At 35.7% G+C, this 22,780-nt stretch overlaps 1 protein-coding gene across 2 annotated transcripts; it reads left to right on the plus strand.

The window, feature by feature from the left end:
- Window positions 1–58: 58 nt before the first annotated feature.
- On the plus strand, window positions 59–22,575 carry Ikbip (IKBKB interacting protein). Of its 2 annotated transcripts, none has more exons than XM_046419269.2 (3): window positions 59–499; window positions 7,845–7,962; window positions 20,615–22,575. In XM_046419269.2, exons 1-3 carry the CDS (start codon window positions 333–335, stop codon window positions 21,371–21,373), a joined length of 1,044 nt encoding a protein of 347 aa, XP_046275225.1. In that variant the 5' UTR covers window positions 59–332; the 3' UTR covers window positions 21,374–22,575. The 2 variants fall into 2 exon arrangements, with proteins under 2 accessions (XP_046275225.1, XP_046275224.1); XM_046419268.2 differs by lacking the exon at window positions 20,615–22,575 and adding an exon at window positions 13,172–15,369 and having other exon boundaries at window positions 66–499.
- Window positions 22,576–22,780: the final 205 nt, after the last annotated feature.

The following is a 22,780-nucleotide window of genomic DNA, read 5'->3' on the forward strand; positions in this document are numbered from 1 at the left end:
GGAGCAGAGGGCTCGACGTGGCGCGTGCGGCCCCGCCCCGCGCCCAGGAGTCCCGGCAGCCTGCGCGCGCCCGCGAGCTTCGATTTCCTCGCGTTTGCGGCAATTACGCAGAGGAAGCGGGAGGTGTGGCCGCAGCGCTCCTCAGCTGGAGGAACCCGGAGGCGAGGAGGCGCGACGAAGGAGCGAGGATGGCCGGGAGAGGGATGGAGCTGGCTTCTGGGCGTTGCCCGGTCTGTCAGGGGGCGAGGCTTCCCAAGAAGTGGAAGCCGGCCACGTCCCGCTCGCTTGGGTGAACAGCCGCCCCGCCGTTGCGGTCCTCAGAGCGTCCAGACATGTCCGAGGTGAAGAGTAGGAAGAAGCCGGGGCCTAAGGGAGCCCCTGCAGAGCCCGTGAAACGGGGTGAGGGCAGGAAGAGCCCCGAGGCCCAAGGGGGCGGCTGGGCGGACCCGAGGACCGGCCTGAGCCTGCTGTCGCTGGGGACGTGCCTAGGCCTGGCCTGGTAAGTGGTCGCGGGCCGCTGGCGCCCAACCAGCGTCGCCCGGCTCTTCCAGGTCACTGTCCCGTCCTGCCTCGCCTGGCTTCACATCCCGCTAACCTTGCATCCCCCGGCCTGCGGCTTCTGTTCTCTGCCTCCATCGCAGAGGAAGGATACGGCCCAACTTTGTTCTTTCTTTCGCTCATTCCTTGTAACTCATTTTTCTTCCGGGCTAGAAACGTGCCCCTCTTCGCTCAACTGGAATTGAGCCTAAAGTTTGGGAACCAATCAGCCATTTGTTAAGCGTTGCAGGTTCGGCCACGCTTCTGCTACACGTCAGAAGCTTTCACGTTTACATAAACCGTTATCCGCGACAGATTTACCCCACCCCAGCTGTCCCTAAAATACCTGATGGAAACGTTTGCAACTTTAAAGAAAGTTCAACAGACATTAATGCTAATGGCAAAATTTAGAGGGTTTCTCATTTCCATCAATGTACATACGTTTGAATATAAAACCTAAGTTACAGATTTGACCGTAACTGTGAAGCTGCAAAATTTCTGTGTAGAACTTGTGTTTACTTAGGTGTAAACATTTGTAGTTTTTAAGCCAAACAAATAATGATATACTGGTGTCATTGGGGAAAATAGAAATAACCTTTAAACTAGTTGTTTTATTTTCCTGAGATAATCTGTTTCATTTTATAACAATACTGACACTTTAATAGAATTTTCCTCCATTTTTCACAACCTTCCAAAGTGATAGAAGTCTAGAAGAAACCCCAGATCTTTAATCTAGACTTTTTTTTTTTGGTACTGGGGTTTGAACCCAGGGTGCTTAACTACTGAGCTACATCCCCAACTCTTTTTTTATGTTTTACTTTTTTATTCTTTTTAGTTTTACAACTACATTCTGGTAGTTGTAAATGATGTGGACACACTGGTTGTGTATTCATATATGAACATAGGAAAGTTATGTCCGATTAAGTCTACTGTCAACAAATTATAAGTTGCTTCTATATCCCATATCCTCTCCATTCCCTTTGTCCCTGTTTGTCTAATCCAGGGAACTTCTATTCCTCCCCCACCCCCATCATGTTTTTTGGGTTTTTTTTTTTTTTTTTTTGTGTGTGTGTGTGTAGGGGGAACGAGTGCTGGGGATTGAACCCAGGGCCTTGTGCATGCAAGGCAAGCACTCTACCAACTGAGTTATATCCTCAGCCCCGCCATCCATCATGTTTTATTTTGAGACACGGTCTCTGTAAATTGCTTAGGGCCTCCCTAAGTTGCTGAGGCTAGCTTCAGACCTGCAGTCCTCCTGCCTCGGCCTCCCAAGTCACTGGGATTACAGGCCTACGCCACCATGCCTGGCTGCCATTCAATAATTTGATTATGTCCAGGGGGAAAACTTAATAGAAAACTAAACTTGAAAAGCTGATGCTTCAACTAAGAAATTTGCTATGAGGGATTTTTGTTTTTATTGTAGAAAGACAAAAACATGTTACATTCATTTGAAAGATTTTATCTGAGCTATGACTTTGAAAAATAATTTTTTTTAGTACTGAATCAATTATTTTTAGGATTAGAGGTGTATCTCAGTGATAGAGCACTTGTCAGCATGTTTGAGGCCCTGAGTTCCATGCCTAGCACCATTAAAAGAAAAAAAAAAAAGGTTTTTTTTAAATGGACAGAATCTACAACTGTACTAAAATAGTTGACTCTAAGTTGCTCCTGAGAAATCTTTTGCCACAAGAATTGAGTATATACATTTAGTTTGCTATTTATAGCAAAATATTCGTGGTAAATTTGGGGATAAAATTTTATCCTGGTAAGACATTTGCAAACATTTTCCAAATAAAAGAGCAAACATTTGCCATTTCTTAAATACTTTCAAAGCACAGAATTATAACAAAGTAGTTGAAATCTTTACCATTAGAACACATACTTTAGCTTCAAAAACTCAATCCACCAAATCCTTATTAAATGGTAACTTTACTGACACTATTCAGTTGTTAAAATATAACAGTGAATATGTGTACCTATAAACACTGCTTATGCATCCTCTCACACTTTGTCTCACTGAGAAAGTCTGAACCCTTGTGCCCCAGGAGGATTTCAAGGCATCACAATATATGAGTATCTTCAGATCTTAGTCTTTGGGTCCTTGTTTGAAAAATAAACAGAAATAACACATAACAAACTTAAAAGTGTGTTGTTTTCCTATCTTCTCTCTGCTAAATAAAATCCTGATACATCATCATACATCAACTTGATAATAAATACTGGAGTGGCCCAAGACATGAATTCAGTATCAGTTTGCATATCTCATTTCTAAAAGAAAATTTTCAGATAAAATAATTGAAGAGATTCTGCTTTCAGAAAATTAAAAAGGAAGTTACTAAACAAGACAAAACCTTTTACACAAGGATATTTAGTTACCTAGAAATTCAGTCAACTAGAGCTATAATCCTAGCAATTTACAAAGATAAGGCAGGAGGATCACAAGTTTGAGGGCAGCCTCAGCAACTTAGCAAGACACTGTCTCAATTTTTTTTTTTTTTGGTGCCGGGTTTAAACTCAGGGACACTTGACCACTGAGGCACATCCCCAGCCCTATTTTGTATTTTATTTAGACACAAGGTCTCACTGAGTTGCTTTGCACCTCACCTTTGCTGAGGTTGGCTTTGAACTCATGATCCTCCTTCCTCAGCCTTCTGAGCCACAGGCGTGCTCCATCATTCCTGGCTTCCAATTTTTAAAAAAGAAAGAAAAAGGGCTGTGGACATAGTGCAGTGGTAAAGTTTTAATCACCAGTACAAAAAATAATTTTTTTAATTCCATTGTGAAGATTATAATTTTCTTCTGGAAATTTCAACAAATTATAAGTTGCTTTTATAAAAGATTTTCATGACATTATAATTGTGTAGAAGAATTCAAAAGCTCTCTAAACAATATTTAGGGTTTTCTTCCTTTATCGTCCAGTATAACTTTGTCTATATAATCTTGGCTAACTTTTTCTAGATCTTTTGCTATTATTGTTATTAGAGTTTTATCTTTAAAACAGGATTGTACTTTAAACATGAAATATTTTCAGTGTTTTTCTAAATATTGGGTTCTGTACTAAAAATGAAGCTGTAGATGGTATGAAATATAGGGTTAAGTATGTACCAACCCTGCTAGTGACACTAAAAATTTTTTGCAGAAGGTTTATAATACCTTCCTTTAGTCATTTGCCTGTGTCATTATTAAGTTGAAATAAGAGCCAAAGGAAATCCTGTATTTACGTCTTCAATCAACTGTCTCCACCTTCTACAATTCTGAAGGAGCCATACAGAGGCAGTAGACCATTAGGGCTACAGAGCCCTAAATCTGTATGAGGTCTCTGTATATTGCAATGGTTTATGATAGAATGAAGAAGATTCCTTTTGGAAGGCCTACACTAAATTTAGCCAATTAACCTTTGTCCTACATTTAACATTTTCAGGGCCTTACCTATGTGATAGCAAGAAGAGATCCCAAAATAGGATAAGAGAATGCTGCTCCTTTAGTAACCTGTAAGTGGTCTAATCCATCTGTTCTATACTTCATTTACCATAACTCCAACCCCAATTATGCTTAATGTTCAAAGGAGACAGGGATAGGACTAGCTGACAAGTACAGGTAAACAGAAGGTAATCTGCTCCTTTATAAACCATAGGCACATAGGCAGGATGGAAAAACAGTTGTACAAAATAGTCAAAAAGAAAGGGCCAATGTACTTAAATAGAATAGCTGATGTGTTAAACTCTAGGTATTATTCTATGAACTTTTATAAATATGAACCTGTTTAATCCCTGTAACAACCCTTTGAGGTATTACCCTTGCTTTATAGATGAAGAAATGAGCAAAAGTTGTTTAATTTGTCCAAGGTGGTTACTACAGCTAATAAGTGGTAGAGCCAAGATGGTCCAGCTACATACTTAACCAGTATATGTACCCTTCCTTTGATACTAATACAAAATAAGACCAGACTCTAGAAATAGAGAGCCCCCAAATCCAGAATTAGTCATTTTCTTCCTTTCACTAGAAGCTCTACCATTCAGCAGACCCTAATTGTTGGTCTTTCACACTCACCTAAAAGATTAGAAACGGTTCTGTTAGAATATGCCTCTGACTCATGAAAAGAAAATGAAGCATCTTGGGCTCAAATCTGGATGCCAGATTGAAAAAACTTGGTTTTTCAAAACTGAAGCATCCCTCTCTTAGGGTACTTTCTTGACTAGAAAATCAGTCATTCTCTTCCTTAATTTTAAGTGAATTAATGTTGATCAAGCATTTAAAATAGTGTGGCACATTTAAATGGAAATAAAATGTATTATAATGTATTATGCCTTATCAACACCATGCAGACCACTTTTCATTTTTTCATTAGTATCAATAAGTCAACTTTGTGCATGTTTTTTATGCACTATTCATATGTAGCAAGGTTGAATCTTGTACTTTTTTACTTTTGTGAAAGGTTAAACGTAAGAGGAGAAAAACCTTACAAGTTAACATCAGAAATGATGTCTCTACTGATGTGACAGTTTTCTTCAAGTTTTTACTTAATGCTTGAATTTGAAAAGTCCAGAGACAGACAACATTAAAATATTTAATAAAATTGCAAATCCTGTAATGCATTTTTATAGTGAGTCAACTTTGATTCAGTCTTTTTTATAATGATTTTACTCTGAATAAACTCACTGATCTATACAATCAATCCATGAAGTAATACTATGGAGTATGGATGATAAAACTAGCCCCTAAAATTAGCTTTTACTTCTTTAGGCTGACCTCAACCAAACCTATACTGAGGGTTGGGTGGGTATCTTAAGATTCAAGAATGAGAAGTGGATAAAAAATTTCATCTGGGGCTGGAGTTATAGCTCAGTGGTGGAGTGCTTGCCTAGCACATGTGAGGCACATGTTTATTTTCATGTGGTACTGAAGTTCAATCCTCAGTACCACATGAAAATAAATAAATAAAATAAAGGCATTGTGTCCATCTACACTATATATATATATTTTTTAAAAAATTTGTCTACCCATCCATCTTTGAAAAGTATGAACCTAGCCAGGCTTGGTGTTGCATACCTATAATCCCAGCTGCTTGGGAAGCTGAGCCAGGAAAATCACAAATTCAACCCCAACTTTGGCAACTTAGTGGACTGTTTAAAAAAAATAAAAAGGCTTGAGGATGTAGCTTATTCATAGGGTACCCCTGGATTCAATACCCAGTACCCAAAAAAAAAAAAAAAGAAAAGAAATTAGGAAATGAAGGCTTTCTAATAGCCAGAAGTTTTGTTTAAAATTCATGTGATACACAGGAGAATCTGTGCTAATTATATAACCTGAAATTATACTAAGTATCTCTTGACAGACATTAATCTGTACCATCAAAAGAAATTTCAATGGGGCATGGTAGTGCATGCTGTAATCCTAGGTGCTCTCAAGACTGAGGGAGGAGGATTTCGAGTTCAAAGCTAGCCTCAGCAAAAGTGAGGCACTAAGCAACTCAATGAGACTCTGTCTCTAAATAAAATACAAAATAGGGCTGGGGATATGGCTCAGTGGCTGAGTGCCCCTGAGTTCAATCCCTGGTACCCCAAAAAAAGAAAAATTTCATCCAACATTCTGTTGGTTTAAAAAGCCAAAAAAAATAAAGAAGAATCCATTTTAGCTTTAGCAACTGAGAAGTCTAAAGATATCATTTATGAGTTCAAAACACCATTGCCTTTGTAAGAATACACAAAAGTCAGCTACACTTTTAAAAAAAAAAAAGTCTTTTACCTCTCTTTGAAGTCTTTGAAATCTTTAAGTGTTTTTAAGTTAAGTTCATTTCAATGGAAATGAATTTACAAAACATGGTCAATTAGTAGTCCTCATGCTGTGCATTCAGATCACCGCTGAAGCTGTTTAAATTTTCAATGTTCACATCATATACTAGACCAATTAAATCAGAATCTCTGAGGGTGAGGCCCAGGTATAAGATTTGTTAAAGCTGCCAGGTGATTCCAAGATACAGGGGAGCTTTTGAACCACTCTTCTAGGTAATGTTACTTAGGTGCTTCACTTGGTTCTGCTCCATTGCTTTTTTTTTTTCTCCCTCTCTTGGTACCAGAGATTGAACTTAGGGCGCTTAACCCCTAAAGATTGGGATACCTTTTTTATTCTTCTACCTTTGTTTGATGAAGAATATATTCCAACTTTATTATTGTTTTTATTTTGGTTTGGTTTGGGGATTGGGGATTTAACCCAGGGGTGCTTTACCACTGAGTCACTTCCCCAGCCCTTCTTACTTTTTGAGTCAGGGCCTCATTAAGTTGCTGAGGCTAGCATTGAACTTACAATCCTCTTGCCTCAGCCTCCTGAGTCACTGTGATTTCAGGCATACACCACTGTGCCAGGCTCATTATTGTTTTAATCTTATGATCAAACTCAGGGCCTCTCACATACCAGGCAAACTATCTACCACTGAACTACACCTCTAAGTCCTATTATTTTCATCTTTTCTGTTGTTACCATGGATTAAACCCAGAGGAGCTTTACCTCTGAGCTACATTCCCAGTCATTTTTATTTTTTCAAATAAAAACTATTACAGGTATGTGCCACTAGGCCCACTTCAGTTCTATTTTAAAATGACATCTGAACTGCTCTACATAAGTTGTATTGTAGAGTATAATCAATTATAGGGTTTATTTTTTTTTTAATATTTATTTTTTAGTTTTCGGCAGACACAACATCTTTGTTTGTATGTGGTGCTGAAGATCCAACCCGGGCTGCACGCATGCCAGGCGAGTGCGCTACCGCTTGAGCCACATCCCCAGCCTGTATTTTGCACCTTCTAATCACAATCACCTCTCTCTCTTCCAAATCATGATTTTTGCTTTTCATGAGTCTGTTCTTCTACATTTTAGCTTTTAAGTACTTTTTATAGATAATCTTTGTTTTTCCTACATTTTTTGTTTCTCCTGGAAAAACACTTTCTAGGTAAGTGTCCTAATATGGCTTTGAGAAAAATAGTTTAGATCAAAGAGCTTGTTCTAAATAGTTTACCATGACTTTCTCCAAAATGTTTCCTGTTTGTACATACATCTATTACAGATATCACACTGTCTTACTGTGCTGTGAAATGTAAACAAGGACAGAGTTTACTCTTGTCAAGAGTTAAAGCAGTACCTATCACATAGTATTTATCTGCATGTTATAAATGAAATACACTGACAAAAAATACAGCTTGCTACCAGAATTTATGTTCTTACCAGAAGTGGGTATAATACTTCTTTGAAATTCAAATTTAAATGAATATGAATAGGGCCATAGTGACTTTTTTTCTTTTAATCTTTCCCAGGTTTGTATTTCAACAGTCAGAAAAATTTGCAGAGGTAGAAAACAAATACCAGTTACTGAAAATGGAAAGCAAGGAGTTCCAAGGACTTCAAAGTGAAATCAGTTTAATTTCAGAAAAGGTAATTATTAATTTATTTGGGGAGACTTTCCCATTTTACTTCTCCTCTAGCCTTCCTTTATGCCAGCTCAGAACTTCTTTCTTCCTGCCTGTTTAACTGTTACTATTTCAACTCACCGATCTTCCTACCTCTTGACATTCTTCCTCTGATCCAATTGGATTTATATTGCACCTTAAAAGGACATGGATTTTTGTATATAACAATGTCTACTGTTGAAAAAGACCAGTATGCATTTGCAAAGCCCTGGGTTCGATCATCACCACTGCAAAAAAATAAATTTAAAAAATTTAAAACTTAAAAAAAGTAAAAGACTGATAGGTTCATATTGATATGATGTTAATTTTTTTTTTAAGTGTCAGGTTACCCAAGCAATGAAAACATGGTTGAGCTTTACATATAAAATTAGAATATGAATAGCACTTATAGATAATCTATCATTTTCTTTCCACATTTTAAGAATGTATGTATATGCATATAAAAATAACAGGTATGTCAGAAAAAAAATAACTAGCCTAAACATAAGTTTTGATTCTATAGCCGGAGTTCTAATGAAAATTAAAATAACACCTTGTAGGGGCTGGGGCTGTAGCTCAGTGGTAGAGTGCTTGCCTGGCATGTGTGGGGCCCTGGGTTCAATCCTGAGCACCACAAAAAGATAAATAAATAAAATAAGGGGATTGTATCCATCTATAACTAAAAAAAATAAAAATAAATAAAAATAACACCATGTATATGACATGTTTCTTCAAATTGCAAATGATTTCCAGCAGATGCATTATTTACTGTGATTATTAGAAATATGAAACCATCTTGTCACTCCCACATCTCTCAGAAGAGGATCCACTGTGATCATGTGGGCTGTATCTGGCTAGCAGTGACCAAGCTATCACTGGGAAACACATTTGTTCATCTATCCATCACTAAACCTTTACTCATGTTATCAGTGTGTGGTTGGCACCAGGGTGGTAAAGATGTTAATATAGACAGACATGATGGAGGGTCTAATTCCCTATTGCCTCATGAGAAAGATGAGCACATAATGCCCCAGAAGAAAAAAGTCATGAATGAAAATTGAGTGATTTATGCATGCCAGAGGATTCCATAGAAAAGGTGAGCATAATGGGCTTCTGGGAAGAAACTGAAAAGGACTTGGTATTTTGACATAGGGCTCAAATTGGAATCTGGTTATAAGCACTCTGGAATACTGAAAGAAAAATTTCAGGTACTAGAATTCATATATTTAACTAAAAGCTATTGAAAATAAATTTTGAACAAAGCCAGATTTCCTTTTTAAATAAAATATTTGGGTGACATAAAAAATTTTTGAAACATTTTTAAAATATCATCATTGAATCCAAGAAGTAGTCAGTCTTTTTATAGTTCTTTTCTAGGAGTAGTTTAATAATAGCTGCCTTTTCCCAAAGCTGGCCCTAAAAGTCAGCGTAATGCAGTAGGAGGGAAAAACAATTAGAAGTGGGCTCTCATCACAATTCGGTTACTTGGAACAAATTACTTGAACTTCCCTTGGTCTCTATTCAACATTCATTAAGTGAGAAATAACAGGATGAGATATATATGCAAACTGTTTAAAAACTTTCAGCTACTAATAATGGTAAGGTATTGGCTGTTTTCAAAAAAAGTGAAAAACTATTAGAATATATTGGCAGCCATAAATGCTAGTTACTGTGATGTATTAGTTTTCAATCGCTGTGACAAAATACCTGAGAAAATCAACTTACAAGAAGAAAGATTTATTTTGACTCATGACTTTGAAGGTTTCAGTCCATGGTGGACTGACTCCATTGTTTCTAAGCCAGTGGTAATGTTGTAGTTCATTGTGGTGGAAGGTGTGGAAGGAGCAAAGCTGCTCACATCTGAGCATCTGGGAAGGAGAAAGAGGAAGAGTGAGGAAGGGGCTAAGAACAATATATAGTCACCCAGGACTTGCTGCCCGCAAAGACCCACTCCCTCTAACTGGTTCCACCTCCTGCAGTTTCCACCACCTCCCAATAGCCTGTTAAGTTATGAATTCATCAGTGATTAATCCTCTGATAATATCAGAGCCCTCATGATCCAATCACTTTCCAAAAGTCCCACCTCTGAACATTGCTGCAAGCCTTTAACACATGAGCCAAACTATACCATTGTAGTGTATCAGTCATTTAATAATTTGCAATTAAAGCTTGAGATTATTATACTGAAAAATAGATTGTTTACTTGGGCTATATTGCCTCAAGTTTACAGTGATGTTCTGATGAACAGCTTACACAGGAAATCATCTTAGATTAAGATGCTCAGTTCTTCAAAATACTGCTAATTACCAACATACAAGTATATCTCAGAATTGGTTTTTAAAGGAATTTGTATTATGGCTACATGTGTGCATTAAAATAGTTTTTAAAAAACATTTCAGAGTGGTCTTATCTTATTAGTTAGTATTATTATTGCACATTGTTCCCACCTGTCACTTGGAACTACTATAGGTCTTGAATGGGATGAGCCCAAAAGGCTTTTATGTCTGCCCTTCTTCCTAGGCATCAACAAATGTGTTTTTTGTTCTCTGAGAAATGGGGACTACAAAAAAACACAAGACATGTATCTCTTCCTGAAAGGTCTTTAGAAGCTTTCAGATCTTCTTTATCTAATTTATCAGTCTGCTAATGAGTCAGACTTCAGAGTCACTTTTAAACCTTTCTTTATTGTACTCCTGACTTATTTCTCCTCTACAATCTTTTGCTCCTTGGGTTACTTCTGTCACGGTGAGATAGGTGAGCTCTCAGGCAAAGAAAAAAAGAAACCTTTACTAGATTAGAGACCCAAATCTAGGAGCATGACCAGCTATACTTGTGTCTAGTGAGATGAACAAAACTTCCAGCGTATGATTGCACCAGATCAATTAGAACAAAAGCATAATCAATTTAAATTTTAAATATCACTAGATTCAAGGACCTATACAATGTACCCACAAATGATTTATGGCTAGACTGCTTAAATTGGAAAAAACATTCTGAATGCCAAATATCAAATGATTGACATGGGATTTGATTTTCACAAAAGCGTACCTGGGAATCTGCAAGAAAGTACTACATATAGTCAGAGAGCTCAACTCTGGGTGTATTACTCTTCTTCTTGCCTCATGAGAAAGATGAGCATATAATGCCCCAGAAGAAAAAAGCTATGAAGACAAGGGGCATCCACACCCTGCCTTTGGGATGTATCTATCTTTGCTTTACTGTCTTTTATAAATGCATCATCAATTCTTTTCAGTGGAGTAAGTCAAGAGCCCACCTGGGCCAAGTTGAGGTCTCACTGCACCCTTGGAAGGACCTCCTCATACCCCTATTTGGTGACAGTGACTCTAATCATAGCCCATTCTGATTTGTTGTTAATTTCTTTGTCTTCCTTACTCCTTGTAGAGCAAACATCTTTTATTGCTATTTTTTTAGCACCTAGAAATGAAACTAGCTCATAGAAGACACTGGATAGATCTTATTGAGACTATAGAATATATAATACAGAAGATCCATAATACTTCCCCCTATCAAATTTGAAATCAGGAACTATGCTGTGTTTATATTTTATAAAATGTCTAGCACTAGCTCTGGCACAGAGTGAACATTCAAAAATTTTGAACTATACTTTGGAAAGTACATTAATAGATGCTACAATAATTCCCACTCTCAGGCTTATGGCTATGGACGTTTCTTTAGAAGCTTAGGATTCCAGGTGTGGTGGCTGAAGCCTCTTATCCCAGCAACTCGGAATGCCGAGGCAGGAGTATTGCAAATTCAAGGCCAGCCTGGGCAACTTAAACTTAGCAAGGCCCTGTCTCAAAATAAAAGGGCATACTCAGTAGTAGAGCACCCTGGGTTCAATCTCAGTACTACCCCCGCCCCCAAAAAAAAAAAAAAAGAAAAAGAAAAAAAGAAAGTATTAGGAAACATCAACAAAGAAAGGTATTATTGTACCATACTGTGCATAGTAGTTTTTTTTAAAATTTAAGTGATAGTAGTGTGTTGGATTATTTAGAGAGGAAATGACTGGAAGCAGATATTTAGATAATACTTCTTTTATAATATATCTTTTCTTGATCTTTGAAGTCTGGGTTGAGTCTCCACCTAGGTGCTTCCATAGATGGAAAATCACTGTTATAATGCAGATAAATGCATTTTTCCCCAGTTAAACTAAACTGCTTAAAGGCATAACTGTGTTATGTCTTTAACACAATTCTACAAACATTTGATATATTAATGATCATTTCTAGGCATTTCTATAATCTATGAAGTTATTATCTATGTGAATATAGACTTAATTAAGACCAGGACTGGTCTTCATAGTCCAGATATATATGAAGAGGTGTAGCAGGAGCTTAATATCAGTTGCTGATACTTACAACACTTTATCATTTGTGACTTGTCTCACTAAACTTTATTTATTTATTTTTGCATTACGATTCTTTATCACTAAACTTTTTTTTTAAATTCATATTTGCTTTGTAAGATCTGATTCTAGTACCTTATGCATAAAAGGTTGGCTTAAGAAAATTTTTTTTCAAGCAGAAACTCTTCCAGAATCATAGATTTTAGGGAAAATAACATATTTTTACACTAAATTGCAATTTCTAAAGTCAAATAACCATTAACATGACATCTTAACTAACTCCATTTGAGTGAAAAAGAGGACAGTGTGATACACTTCAGACTTTCTTTTTACATTATGTTTCTCTTGAATATGCTTCCATGGTAAAGCACAAATATCTAGGATTATAGCACCAAGTATGGTGGCAGCTCAGGAGGCTGAGGCAGGAAGATCACAAGTTCAAAGCCAACCTCAGCAATTTAGCAAGGCCCTAAACAACTCAGTGAGACCCTGTCTCTAAATAAAACACAAAAAAGGCCTGGGGATGTGGCTCAGTGGGTAAGTGCCCCTGGGTTTAATCCCCAGTAGCAAAAAACCAAAAAACGTAGGATTATAAATTTAGGTTTATATTTTTGTGGCAAAGGGCTAATCTGTATTTATTTGTTAAAACAACCAAGAAAGTAATAAATGTTTGTCTGTTTGATTCTGACATACTTGAATATTTTAGTCATGAATATTTTAGTCAGAATTTGAACTTGGCATTTATTATGCTCCTAATTGTTAAAAGTATATGTCTCTAATATAAAAAGTATTAAGTAGCCTTGGGAATTGTTTTGTGTTACAAATGCAGCTTGAGTCTACTGAAAGTATCCTGCAGGAAGCTACATCATCCATGTCTTTGATGACCCAGTTTGAACAGGAAGTATCCGGCCTCCAAAGATTCATGCATGACATTCAAAACAGTGAAGAGATGCTCACTCAAAAGATGCAAAAGCTTAATGAGAAATTCCAAAATATTACAGATTTCTGGAAGAGAAGCCTAGCAGAAATGAATGATAATACAGACATTTTCAAATCAGAAGCAAAACATATACATTCTCAAGTTACTGTCCAAATTAACTCAGCTGAGCAAGAAATAAAATTACTCACTGAACGGCTAAAAGATTTGGAAGATAGCACACTACGAAATATTAGAACAGTAAAAAGACAAGAAGAAGAGGATCTTCTGAGAGTAGAAGAGCAGCTTAGCTCTGATACAAAAACAGTTGAGAAGTTAGAAGAGGAACAGCATGCTCTCCTTGCCAGAGATGAAGATCTGACTGATAAACTTTCCAGCTATGAACCCAAAGTTGAAGAATGCAAGACTCATTTGCCAACAATTGAAAGTGCTGTTCTCTCTGTTCTCAGAGTCTCTCAGGATCTGATAGGAACAGAAAAGAAAATGGAAGACCTCACTATGAAGATGTTTAATATGGAAGATGATATGTTGAAAGCTGTATCTGAAATAATGGAGATGCAGAAAACCCTTGAAGGACTTCAGTATGATAATAGCCTCTTAAAGATGCAAAATGAACTGAATGTTCTGAAAGGAAAAGTTCATGATATTATAACATATTCCAGTACAAGAGAAAAGGGAACTTTAGAAGAATATAAGCTAGAAAATAAAGGAATCGATGATTTTTAAAAAAAATCACTGCATGTATTCTGATGAATCATTCAACTATGCATAAATCAATTAGTTCCATGGTTTTTGAGTTATAGTGTTATGCCTCACTTTATTGGAAAAATGAGAAGTCCACACAATGGATTTATCCACATAATCAAAGCTTACCTTTTTAAGGTCTAAACGTCACTTTAACCATTTTAAATATAATTAATTCTAAAGTTTATATTTATCTGTCTTTAAGGTGATATACTCAGTTTTTTAAATGTTTTCCCAATAGTTGATGAACATCAATATGAATTTCACCTATTATATTGGATCCAAATATTTTGCTATATCTGGATACTATTGAAGCATTTTTGCAATTCACTAAATGACCCAAATTTGCTATTTTTCAAACCTGTGTTTTCCTTACATCTTTTCTATCACCTGATCTTGCTCAGGTTGGGTAGTAACAAGTCTGCCTCAGTCAGTTCTTCACTTTCCTATGTTAATTCACTGCAGGCTAAGAGTCCGGACAGTCAAGTCCATAGGAATTTTGTAGGGGCTGGGGATAAAGCTTAGTTGCTAGAGTGGTTGCCTCACATGAGGCCCTGGGTTCAAACCCCAGCACCACAAAAAGAAAAAAGAAAAGGAGGAATTTTATCTAAAATAAAGGATAATGTGCCTGAAGATGAGCATGGGACTTTTCTGTGAATTAATATGCATTCTCTGAAAACTATAAAACCTAGGAAATATTTTACTTTTTGTTAAGGTTCTAAACTGTGTTACAAATACTTGCAAGAATTTTTAAATTGAGTAAATTCTTACTTAAGGCCTTTCTTATTACTTGTGTATGCTTCAAAGTATGAACTTACAGAATATCTTTGTATAATGGATTTTTTTAAGGTTCTGTGTTAGACTCTTGAGTTTGCTAGATACCTGATCTCCAAATAAATTGGTCTAGTTACAATAAAAATACCCAATAAGCCTGTGGCTTATTTTAAGTGGCAACATAATGATAAATAGTGATAATTATGATGACTAAAAGTATGTCATTAAGGATTCTCCAAACTTTTGGGACTAAATTTATTTTACATATTGACTTTATTTTATCTAAAATTATTTAATGTAGCCAATTATATCATATATTTGCATTGGAAGTTCTGTTCTTATTTCTTTTTGCCAGTAACTATCTCAGTTTTATAGTACAGTTTCAGTGGAATTAGACACAAACTTTTTTCATCAAAAACTTAAAGCAGTTCCTAAAGGTAGTTGTGATAGTTTTATTATGTAATTTTGCAAGTTTTTGGAAAAATACCTAACAAGTTCTCCATTGGAGTTAAGAAGGCCTGTAGTAGACAGACATTGAGTTATATAAACAAACATCTGTGTGCACTGACAAATTTGTGTTTGTATGCTTTTTTTTTTTAAATGCCAATAAACAAGATTATAAAGTTAGCTGGAACATCATTGTTTCTGACCTCTACACTTTAGGGATAGATGTGATTCCCCCGCACCCTCCCCCCGCCACTTGGTATTGAACCCAGGGGCAGTCTACCACTGAGCTTCATCCCCAGCCTTCTTTTGAGTCAGTGTTTCACTCAATTGCTGAGGCTGGCCTTGAATCCACGGTCCTCCTGCCTCAGCCTCCTAGTTGCCAACACTTCCAGCTGATCTCTTCTCTTGTGCTCTTCATTTTTAAATAATTGTATGTGTGCCATCACTTCCAGATGATCTCTTCTCTTGTGCTCTTCATTTTAAAATAATTTTTGCCTATCACCAGATTTGATTCAACTTTACTATGTACTTGTACATACCATAGTAACAGTTACTGAAACTTAAGGTGGACACCATGCTCTATGATAACACAAGGGGAATGAAAACCACTTCTACAAGCATTACATAAAAAACTACTGAAGGGCTAGGGGTGTAGCTCAGTGGCAGAGTGCTTGCCTTGCATGTATGAGGCACTGGGTTCAAACCTCAGCACCACATAAAAATAAACAAATAAAAGCATGCTGTCCATCTACAACTACAAAAAAATTAAAAAAAAAAAAAAAAACTAAAGTGGGGGGGCTGGCGTGGTGGCTCAGTGGTAGCGCGCTCACCTAGCAAGCGTGAACCCTGGGTTCGATCCTCAGTACCACATACAAACAAATAAAGGTATCGTGTCCAACTTCAACTAAAAAATAAATATTTAAAAAAAAAAAACTAAAGTGGGGCTGGGGTTGTGGCTCAGTGGTAGAGCACTTGCCTGGCATGTGTGAGGCCCTAGGTTCAATCCTCAGCACCACATATAAATAAAAAAAAAAATAAAGGTATTGTGTCCATCTACAACTAAAAAATTTTTTTTTAAATTTAAAAACCTATTGAAATGTGTGTGTTCCTTTCCGAAGATTTTCCTATTTAAAATATTGCTATTGGATTTAGATATACCTAATTTATCTTTGTTTCTTTTGTTCATGTAGTTAACACAAATATTTGAAATTTCTTAAACTCCCATTTACCAAACATTAAATTCAATCCTTCCTTAAAGGAAAATTGCCAATATTTGAAGATACATTTTTGTATATTTGTAATGGATAATAAACTTTATTATCAATTAACTTATTATATTCATGAGTCCATTTTTTAAATTTTTAGCACAAACCAAAGCTTTAAAAAAATACCTAATTTTTTTTGTTATCTTTTGAGTATAAAGTTTAAAAATACATTTTTATAAATGTTTTCTTAAATTTTGCCTAATGACAAACTGTTGACTAGGTGTACTTTTATATTTTATAATGAAAAATGTTGGTTTAATCTCAGCCTAATTGGAGTCCTCTGAATAACCTATAATCTTGATCAAAGTTTGATCTTATGTCATTATACAGTAATGATACTATAAATTCACCATAAACACTAAAAACAACTCTTATTTCTTTACAAGCTTATCTTATTCAGGTGACAAAAGCTCTGCAAATTTTCCCAGGGTCTATTTGTTTCAATTCAGCTATGAGCTATTAATAGTTAATTAAATCAACTATTGATTAATTTAATTGATTAATTTAATTCTCTCCCAGCTAAGAGAAAAGGATAAAATTAACATTTTGTGTGCCAAACATTTTTAGGAGATTCATATACATCATCATCATCAGAATTATATTGAGTGCCTGCTATGATGTGCTGTGCTAAGAACTTTACACGTATTACCACTTTTCCTCACTATAGGTTTGTAACTATTACACCCATTTACAAATAAGGAAATTGAGGATCAGCAAGATTAGATTATCACTGCAAGTTCTGTCCAACTCCAGAGGCTGAGGACCTCCTATCATATGATACAACTAGGGAAGGAAAAAAAAAATCACAAGAAAACTACTGTCAGTAGAACTATAAAAAAGCAGTAATTCAGACAAACATGTTTGTTCTCTACTATGTTGCCATTAACTAGACTATAAGCTCTTCAAAAGCTCTAACAATTGTTTGGACTTCAGGCATAAGAAGGAGGTATCTTAATTTGAGTAATGCTAGTAAGCTACATTTACTCTACCAGAGTAAATATGTTAGTAAATGATAACCTAGTAATAAAACAAATGAAAGTAAGTCAGCTACTCCTTTTACCCTTGGGAGACTGTTTTAGCAAATACACTGTTTAGCAAAAACAGTTTTGCAACCACTACTTGATTTCTTTCCTGCCTGTGGCTACTTCTTATATACCCACAATAATATTTTCACAAACTAACTTCTCTACTTAAAAAAATTTAAAAATTAACACTTTAGGCTACCTTCACCACCTATAGTTAATGTAGTATAAAGCTATTGAGAAAATTTCTAAAATACATTTTGAACCAAAACATACTTGATGGGACAAGGAGGGAGAGTTGCTACCTTGAATTAATTCTCTGCTCCATTTCATCAGTTCATTACAATTCTTTTACAGCTATATAACTGCTTCTTTTTAAAGATGTCATCAAAATACTATCTGAACATATATATTGTGGTTTTATTTCCATTAAATAAAACTATATTAACCAAAATAATTTCAAAAAGTGTTTGCAGAGTAAGCCAAATACAATTTAAGGAAGATAACCTATTAAAAAACACATTGAAGAAATACACATTTAAAAAAATTTTTTTTATATCTTTAAACTGCATCTTACTTTGTAAAAATGTTTTTCAGCCTGAATATTTGCTTTTCTATTCTTTGTTTTCTTTTGAGTTTTCAATAATCTATTTATTGACATTCTGCTTCCCAAACTAAACTACAAACTCCCCAAAACAGAGTTTGTCCTTGATTATACCACCACATCGTATAACGGTAACATTGTTGAATCCAACTACTTTACTATTAGTAGATTGCTATCAATAGTCTCCTACTTTAAAATACAATGCTTTCATAGAACAAGCTGTCAGTTAAATGAAAAGTCAAACAATTGATATACATGACAAATGAGGTTCCCTTTCCAGAGTAATCACAGTGTATATATCTGTCTTTGGGCATCAAAATTGATGATCTATTTCTAGCATTGCATTTGTTCTTTACTTCATAGTTCAGTACATAGTCTACAGGCTTAGTTAATCTTCTAATTGATGCCATTATAGTCTCACCTGACAATTCACATCCTTGCTTTAATTTCAGCTTTGTATACTTATGAGAACTACCTATCTTATGATCAAAATTTAATTTTCTCTTTCTCTTCATTTTATAAACTGATAGCACAGTGCAATAAAATTTAAAATATTCAAAGTACAGTAAAATATTCAACTTCCCCAAAAGTGCTGTAGAGACACATTTAGACACAAAGAGATTATATCAAACTAAAAATCTACAGCCAGCAAAGACACCAATCAACAGAATGAAGAGACAACCTGAAGAATGAAAGAGAATATTTGAAAACCAAATGTCTGATAAGGGATTAATATCCAAAATATATAAGGAACTCAAGCAACTCAGTAGCAGAAAACAACTCTTTTTAAAAATGGGCAATGGTCCTAAATAAAGATCTATCAAGACATAAATGATCAACAGGTATAATAAAAAAATTTTCAACATCACTAATACCAGGAAAATGAAAAATTAAAGCTACAACGAGATAACATCTCATACCTATAAAAATGTTTACTATCAAAAAGAAAAAAGGTGTTGGCAAAATGTGGAGAAAAAGAAACACTTTTAGACTCTCGGTGAGAATTTGAATTAGTACACCTATAGGAAAAACATTATGGAAGTTCCTCAAAAAATTAAAAAATAAAACTGCCATGTGATGGAAACATTCACTTCTAGGTATGTATCCAAAGAAAATGAAGCCAGAAGTAGAAGAGATACATGCATCCCCATGTTCTTTGCAGCAGCATTTTCAATAGCCAATTTATGGAATCAAAATAAGTGTCCGTCAATGGAGGAACAATAAACAAAATGTATATATACACAATGCAATACTATTCAGACTTTAAAAAGAAGATCATTGTCATTTGCAACAGCATGAATAAACCTGGAAGGCATTATGTTGAAAAAAATAAACTAGGCACAGAAAAACAAATACTACATGGTATAGCATGGTGACTATACTTAATAAATAATGTATTATTTACTTGAAAATGGCTAGTAGAGTATATCTCAAATGTTCTCACCACAAGTGGAAGGAAAAAGTGAAGTGAGGAATATGATCATTAACATGATTAATCATTTCAGTGTTTACATATATCAAGACATCACATTGTACTCCATAAATATATACAATTTTAATTTTATCAATTAAACCTTAGTAAAGCAGAAAAAAGGGCTTAGCCTAGTGGCAGGCACCTATAGTTCCAGCTACTTGGGAATCTAAAGCAGTAGGATCCCTTGGTCCCAAGAATTTGAGACCAACCTTGGCAACATAATGAAACCTCATCTCAAAAATAAAACAGTGCATGCCTGTAATCCCAGCAGCATGGGTGGCTGAGGCAGGAGGATTGTGAGTTCAAAGCCAGCCTCAGGAAAAGCAAGGCATTTTAAGCAACTCAATGAGACCCTGTCTCTAAATAAAAATACTAAATAGGGCTGGAAATGTGGCTTAGTGGTCAAGCGCCCCAGAGTTCAATCCCTGGTACCAATAAATAAATAAAGTAAAATAATTTCCTTTAACCCAATTTAAACATTATGTAATACATATATGTATCAAGCATTACATGGTACCTCATTAATTGTACACCTTTTATGTTGTCAGTTAAAAATTTAAAAAGTAGAAAGTTTTAAAAACAAAACACACACAGACACACATCCAAAAAAAAAAAACTTGGATAAAAAGAGAAGCTCTTTTGCCTTTTCTCACCCCACAAATATACCAAATTTCATCTGAAAGAGATTTTTTCCCTTCTCTAGAAATAGTAAATACTTCACTATCTCATTTAGAGTATTTTGTTGCTATATAGAGAATCAATGGTATGAAAGTAGTAACTCAGAAAATGTAACATCCAGTAACATTTTATGAAATTTCCTGAATGTTTTCCTTCTTATTCGTTAGTAATAAATTGTTCTAAAAGCTCTTACTTTTGAAGCCATCTTTTACCAAATGCTTTCCCAAAGAGCAGAAAAATTATAATTATAGCACGTAAAATTAAGTTGAATTTTAAATTTTGAGGCTTTAATGAATTTAATCATTGTGGTGTTATATTTTCTTATAGTGTCAGAAATGTGAAGCTCTTGTGGAAAAACTGAAGTCGTTTCAAATAATTGTACATCTAAAGCATCTAGAGGAAGAAATTTATGCAGTGAAATCTTGGTCCAGCAAGATGACTGAAAAACAGGATATACTGAATAACAATTTGACAACTCTTTCTCAAGAAATTACAAAACTAGACCAAAGTACAACTTCCATGGCAAAAGATGTTGGTCTCAAGATTACAACTGTAAAAACAGATATACGACGTATTTCAGGTTTAGTAACTGATGTAACATCCTTGACAGAGTCTATGCAAGAACTGGAAGCTAAATTAGAAAAAGTAGACAAAAATACAGTGAAAAACATAGGTGATCTTCTCTCAAGTAGTATTGATAGAACAGCAACACTTCGAAAGACAGCATCTGAAAATTCACAAAGAATTAACTCAGTTAAGAAGACGTTAACTGAGCTAAAGAGTGATTTCAACAAGCACACAGATAGATTTTTAAGCTTAGAAAGTGACAGAGCTAAAGTTATGAAGACAGTGACTTTTGCAAATGATCTAAAACCAAAGGTATATAACCTAAAGAAGGACTTTTCCCGGTTGGAGCCATTGGTAAATGATTTAACAGTACGCATTGGGAGACTGGTTACTGACTTATTACAGAGAGAAAAAGAAATTGCTTTTTTAAATGAAAAAATATCTAACTTAACTATGGTCCAAGCTGAGATTAAGGATATTAAAGATGAAATAACACATATTTCTGATATGGATGTTTAACATTGTTTAGCTTAGACTGAGGTATACATTTTTTAAAAATGGGACCTCTGTTATGTTGGGATGAAAACCAGTTTGTATTTTATTCTATTTTTCCCAGTAAAAAGTGTTTTTTTGAGGGGGGTTCCCAAGATTGAATTCAGGGGCATTCCTCCACTGAGCCTTATCTCTAGCCCTATTTTGTGTTTTATTAGAGACAGTATCTCACTGAATTGCTTAGCACTTCTTTAAATTGCTGAGGCTGGCTTTGAACTTTGAACTTTGAAATCCTCCTGCCTCAGCCTACAGAACCAACAGGATTATAGGCATGTGCCACCACACCCAGCCTAATTTTTTAAACAGACTGAACATTTGAATTTCCCAAACATGCTGAAACATAAACTTGCACCTTTACATAGCAACAACCTTATCCATCACCCTGGCCTACATACTCTTAAACAAACATGCCCTTACACTAGTGGGGAAAAGGAGAATCAGCTGGTCTAGCACTGGGAAATCTGGGCAAGGCAGAATCTGAATCCCTACTTATCTCATTGACTGATAGGAAACACAGTGTGTTAGTTTAAATATGAGGTGTCCCTCAATCACGTGAGACATTACTAGAACATTCAGAGGTGAAACGGTTTTAACTCACTGCTAGGTAGTAATTGGATGTTAACTATAGGAAGATAGGGTGTGGCTAGAGGAGGTGGGTCACCAGGGGCAGGTGTGTATTTTATTCCTGGTGAGGAAAGCTGTCTTTATTTGCTTCTAGATTGTCACATCCTGAGCTTTCCTATGCCATACTGTTCCACCAGGTTATTTTGCCTCACCTCGCCCAGACCAATGGAGTTCGCCTTCTTTGGACTATGATCTTGGAAACCATGAGCCCTAAATAAATTTTCTCTCTAAAATTGTTCTTGTTGGGTGTTTTGGTCACAGCAACAGAAAAGCTGAATTAAAGGGCTGGGGATATAACTCAGTTGGTAGAATGCATGCAAAAGGCCATGGGTTCAATCCCTAGCACCACAAAAAGGAGAAAAAAAAAACTGACTAAAATAGTGTGGTTGGGACCCTAACTGAATAACTATCCCAGCAAGGTATAGTGGCCCACACCTATAATCCCAGTGACTGGAGAGGCTGAGGCAGGAGGATCATAAGTTTGAAGGAAAGCCTGGGCAATGTAGTAACCCTGTCTCAAAAAAAAAAAAAAAATAGCTCAGTGGTACAGCAGCCCTGGGTTGAGTCCCAGTATGGGGGTTATGGGATAGGGGAGGGGACTACTACTCAGGGTTCAGGACTGTAGCATTCATTATCCAGTTAGAGAAACTCAAAGGAATAGCCAAGGAGCTACAGGAAAAGAATCAGCTAAGTAAATCTTTTTTTTTTTTTTTTTCTGTTAATTTTTTTTAGTTGTAGATGGACCTAATA

Source organism: Marmota monax, unplaced genomic scaffold (genome assembly GCF_021218885.2).
Source record: "Marmota monax isolate L192 unplaced genomic scaffold, Marmota_monax_Labrador192_F-V1.1 WCK01_AAM20220418_F8-fsc00036, whole genome shotgun sequence".
NCBI classification, from domain to species: Eukaryota; Metazoa; Chordata; class Mammalia; order Rodentia; family Sciuridae; genus Marmota; species Marmota monax.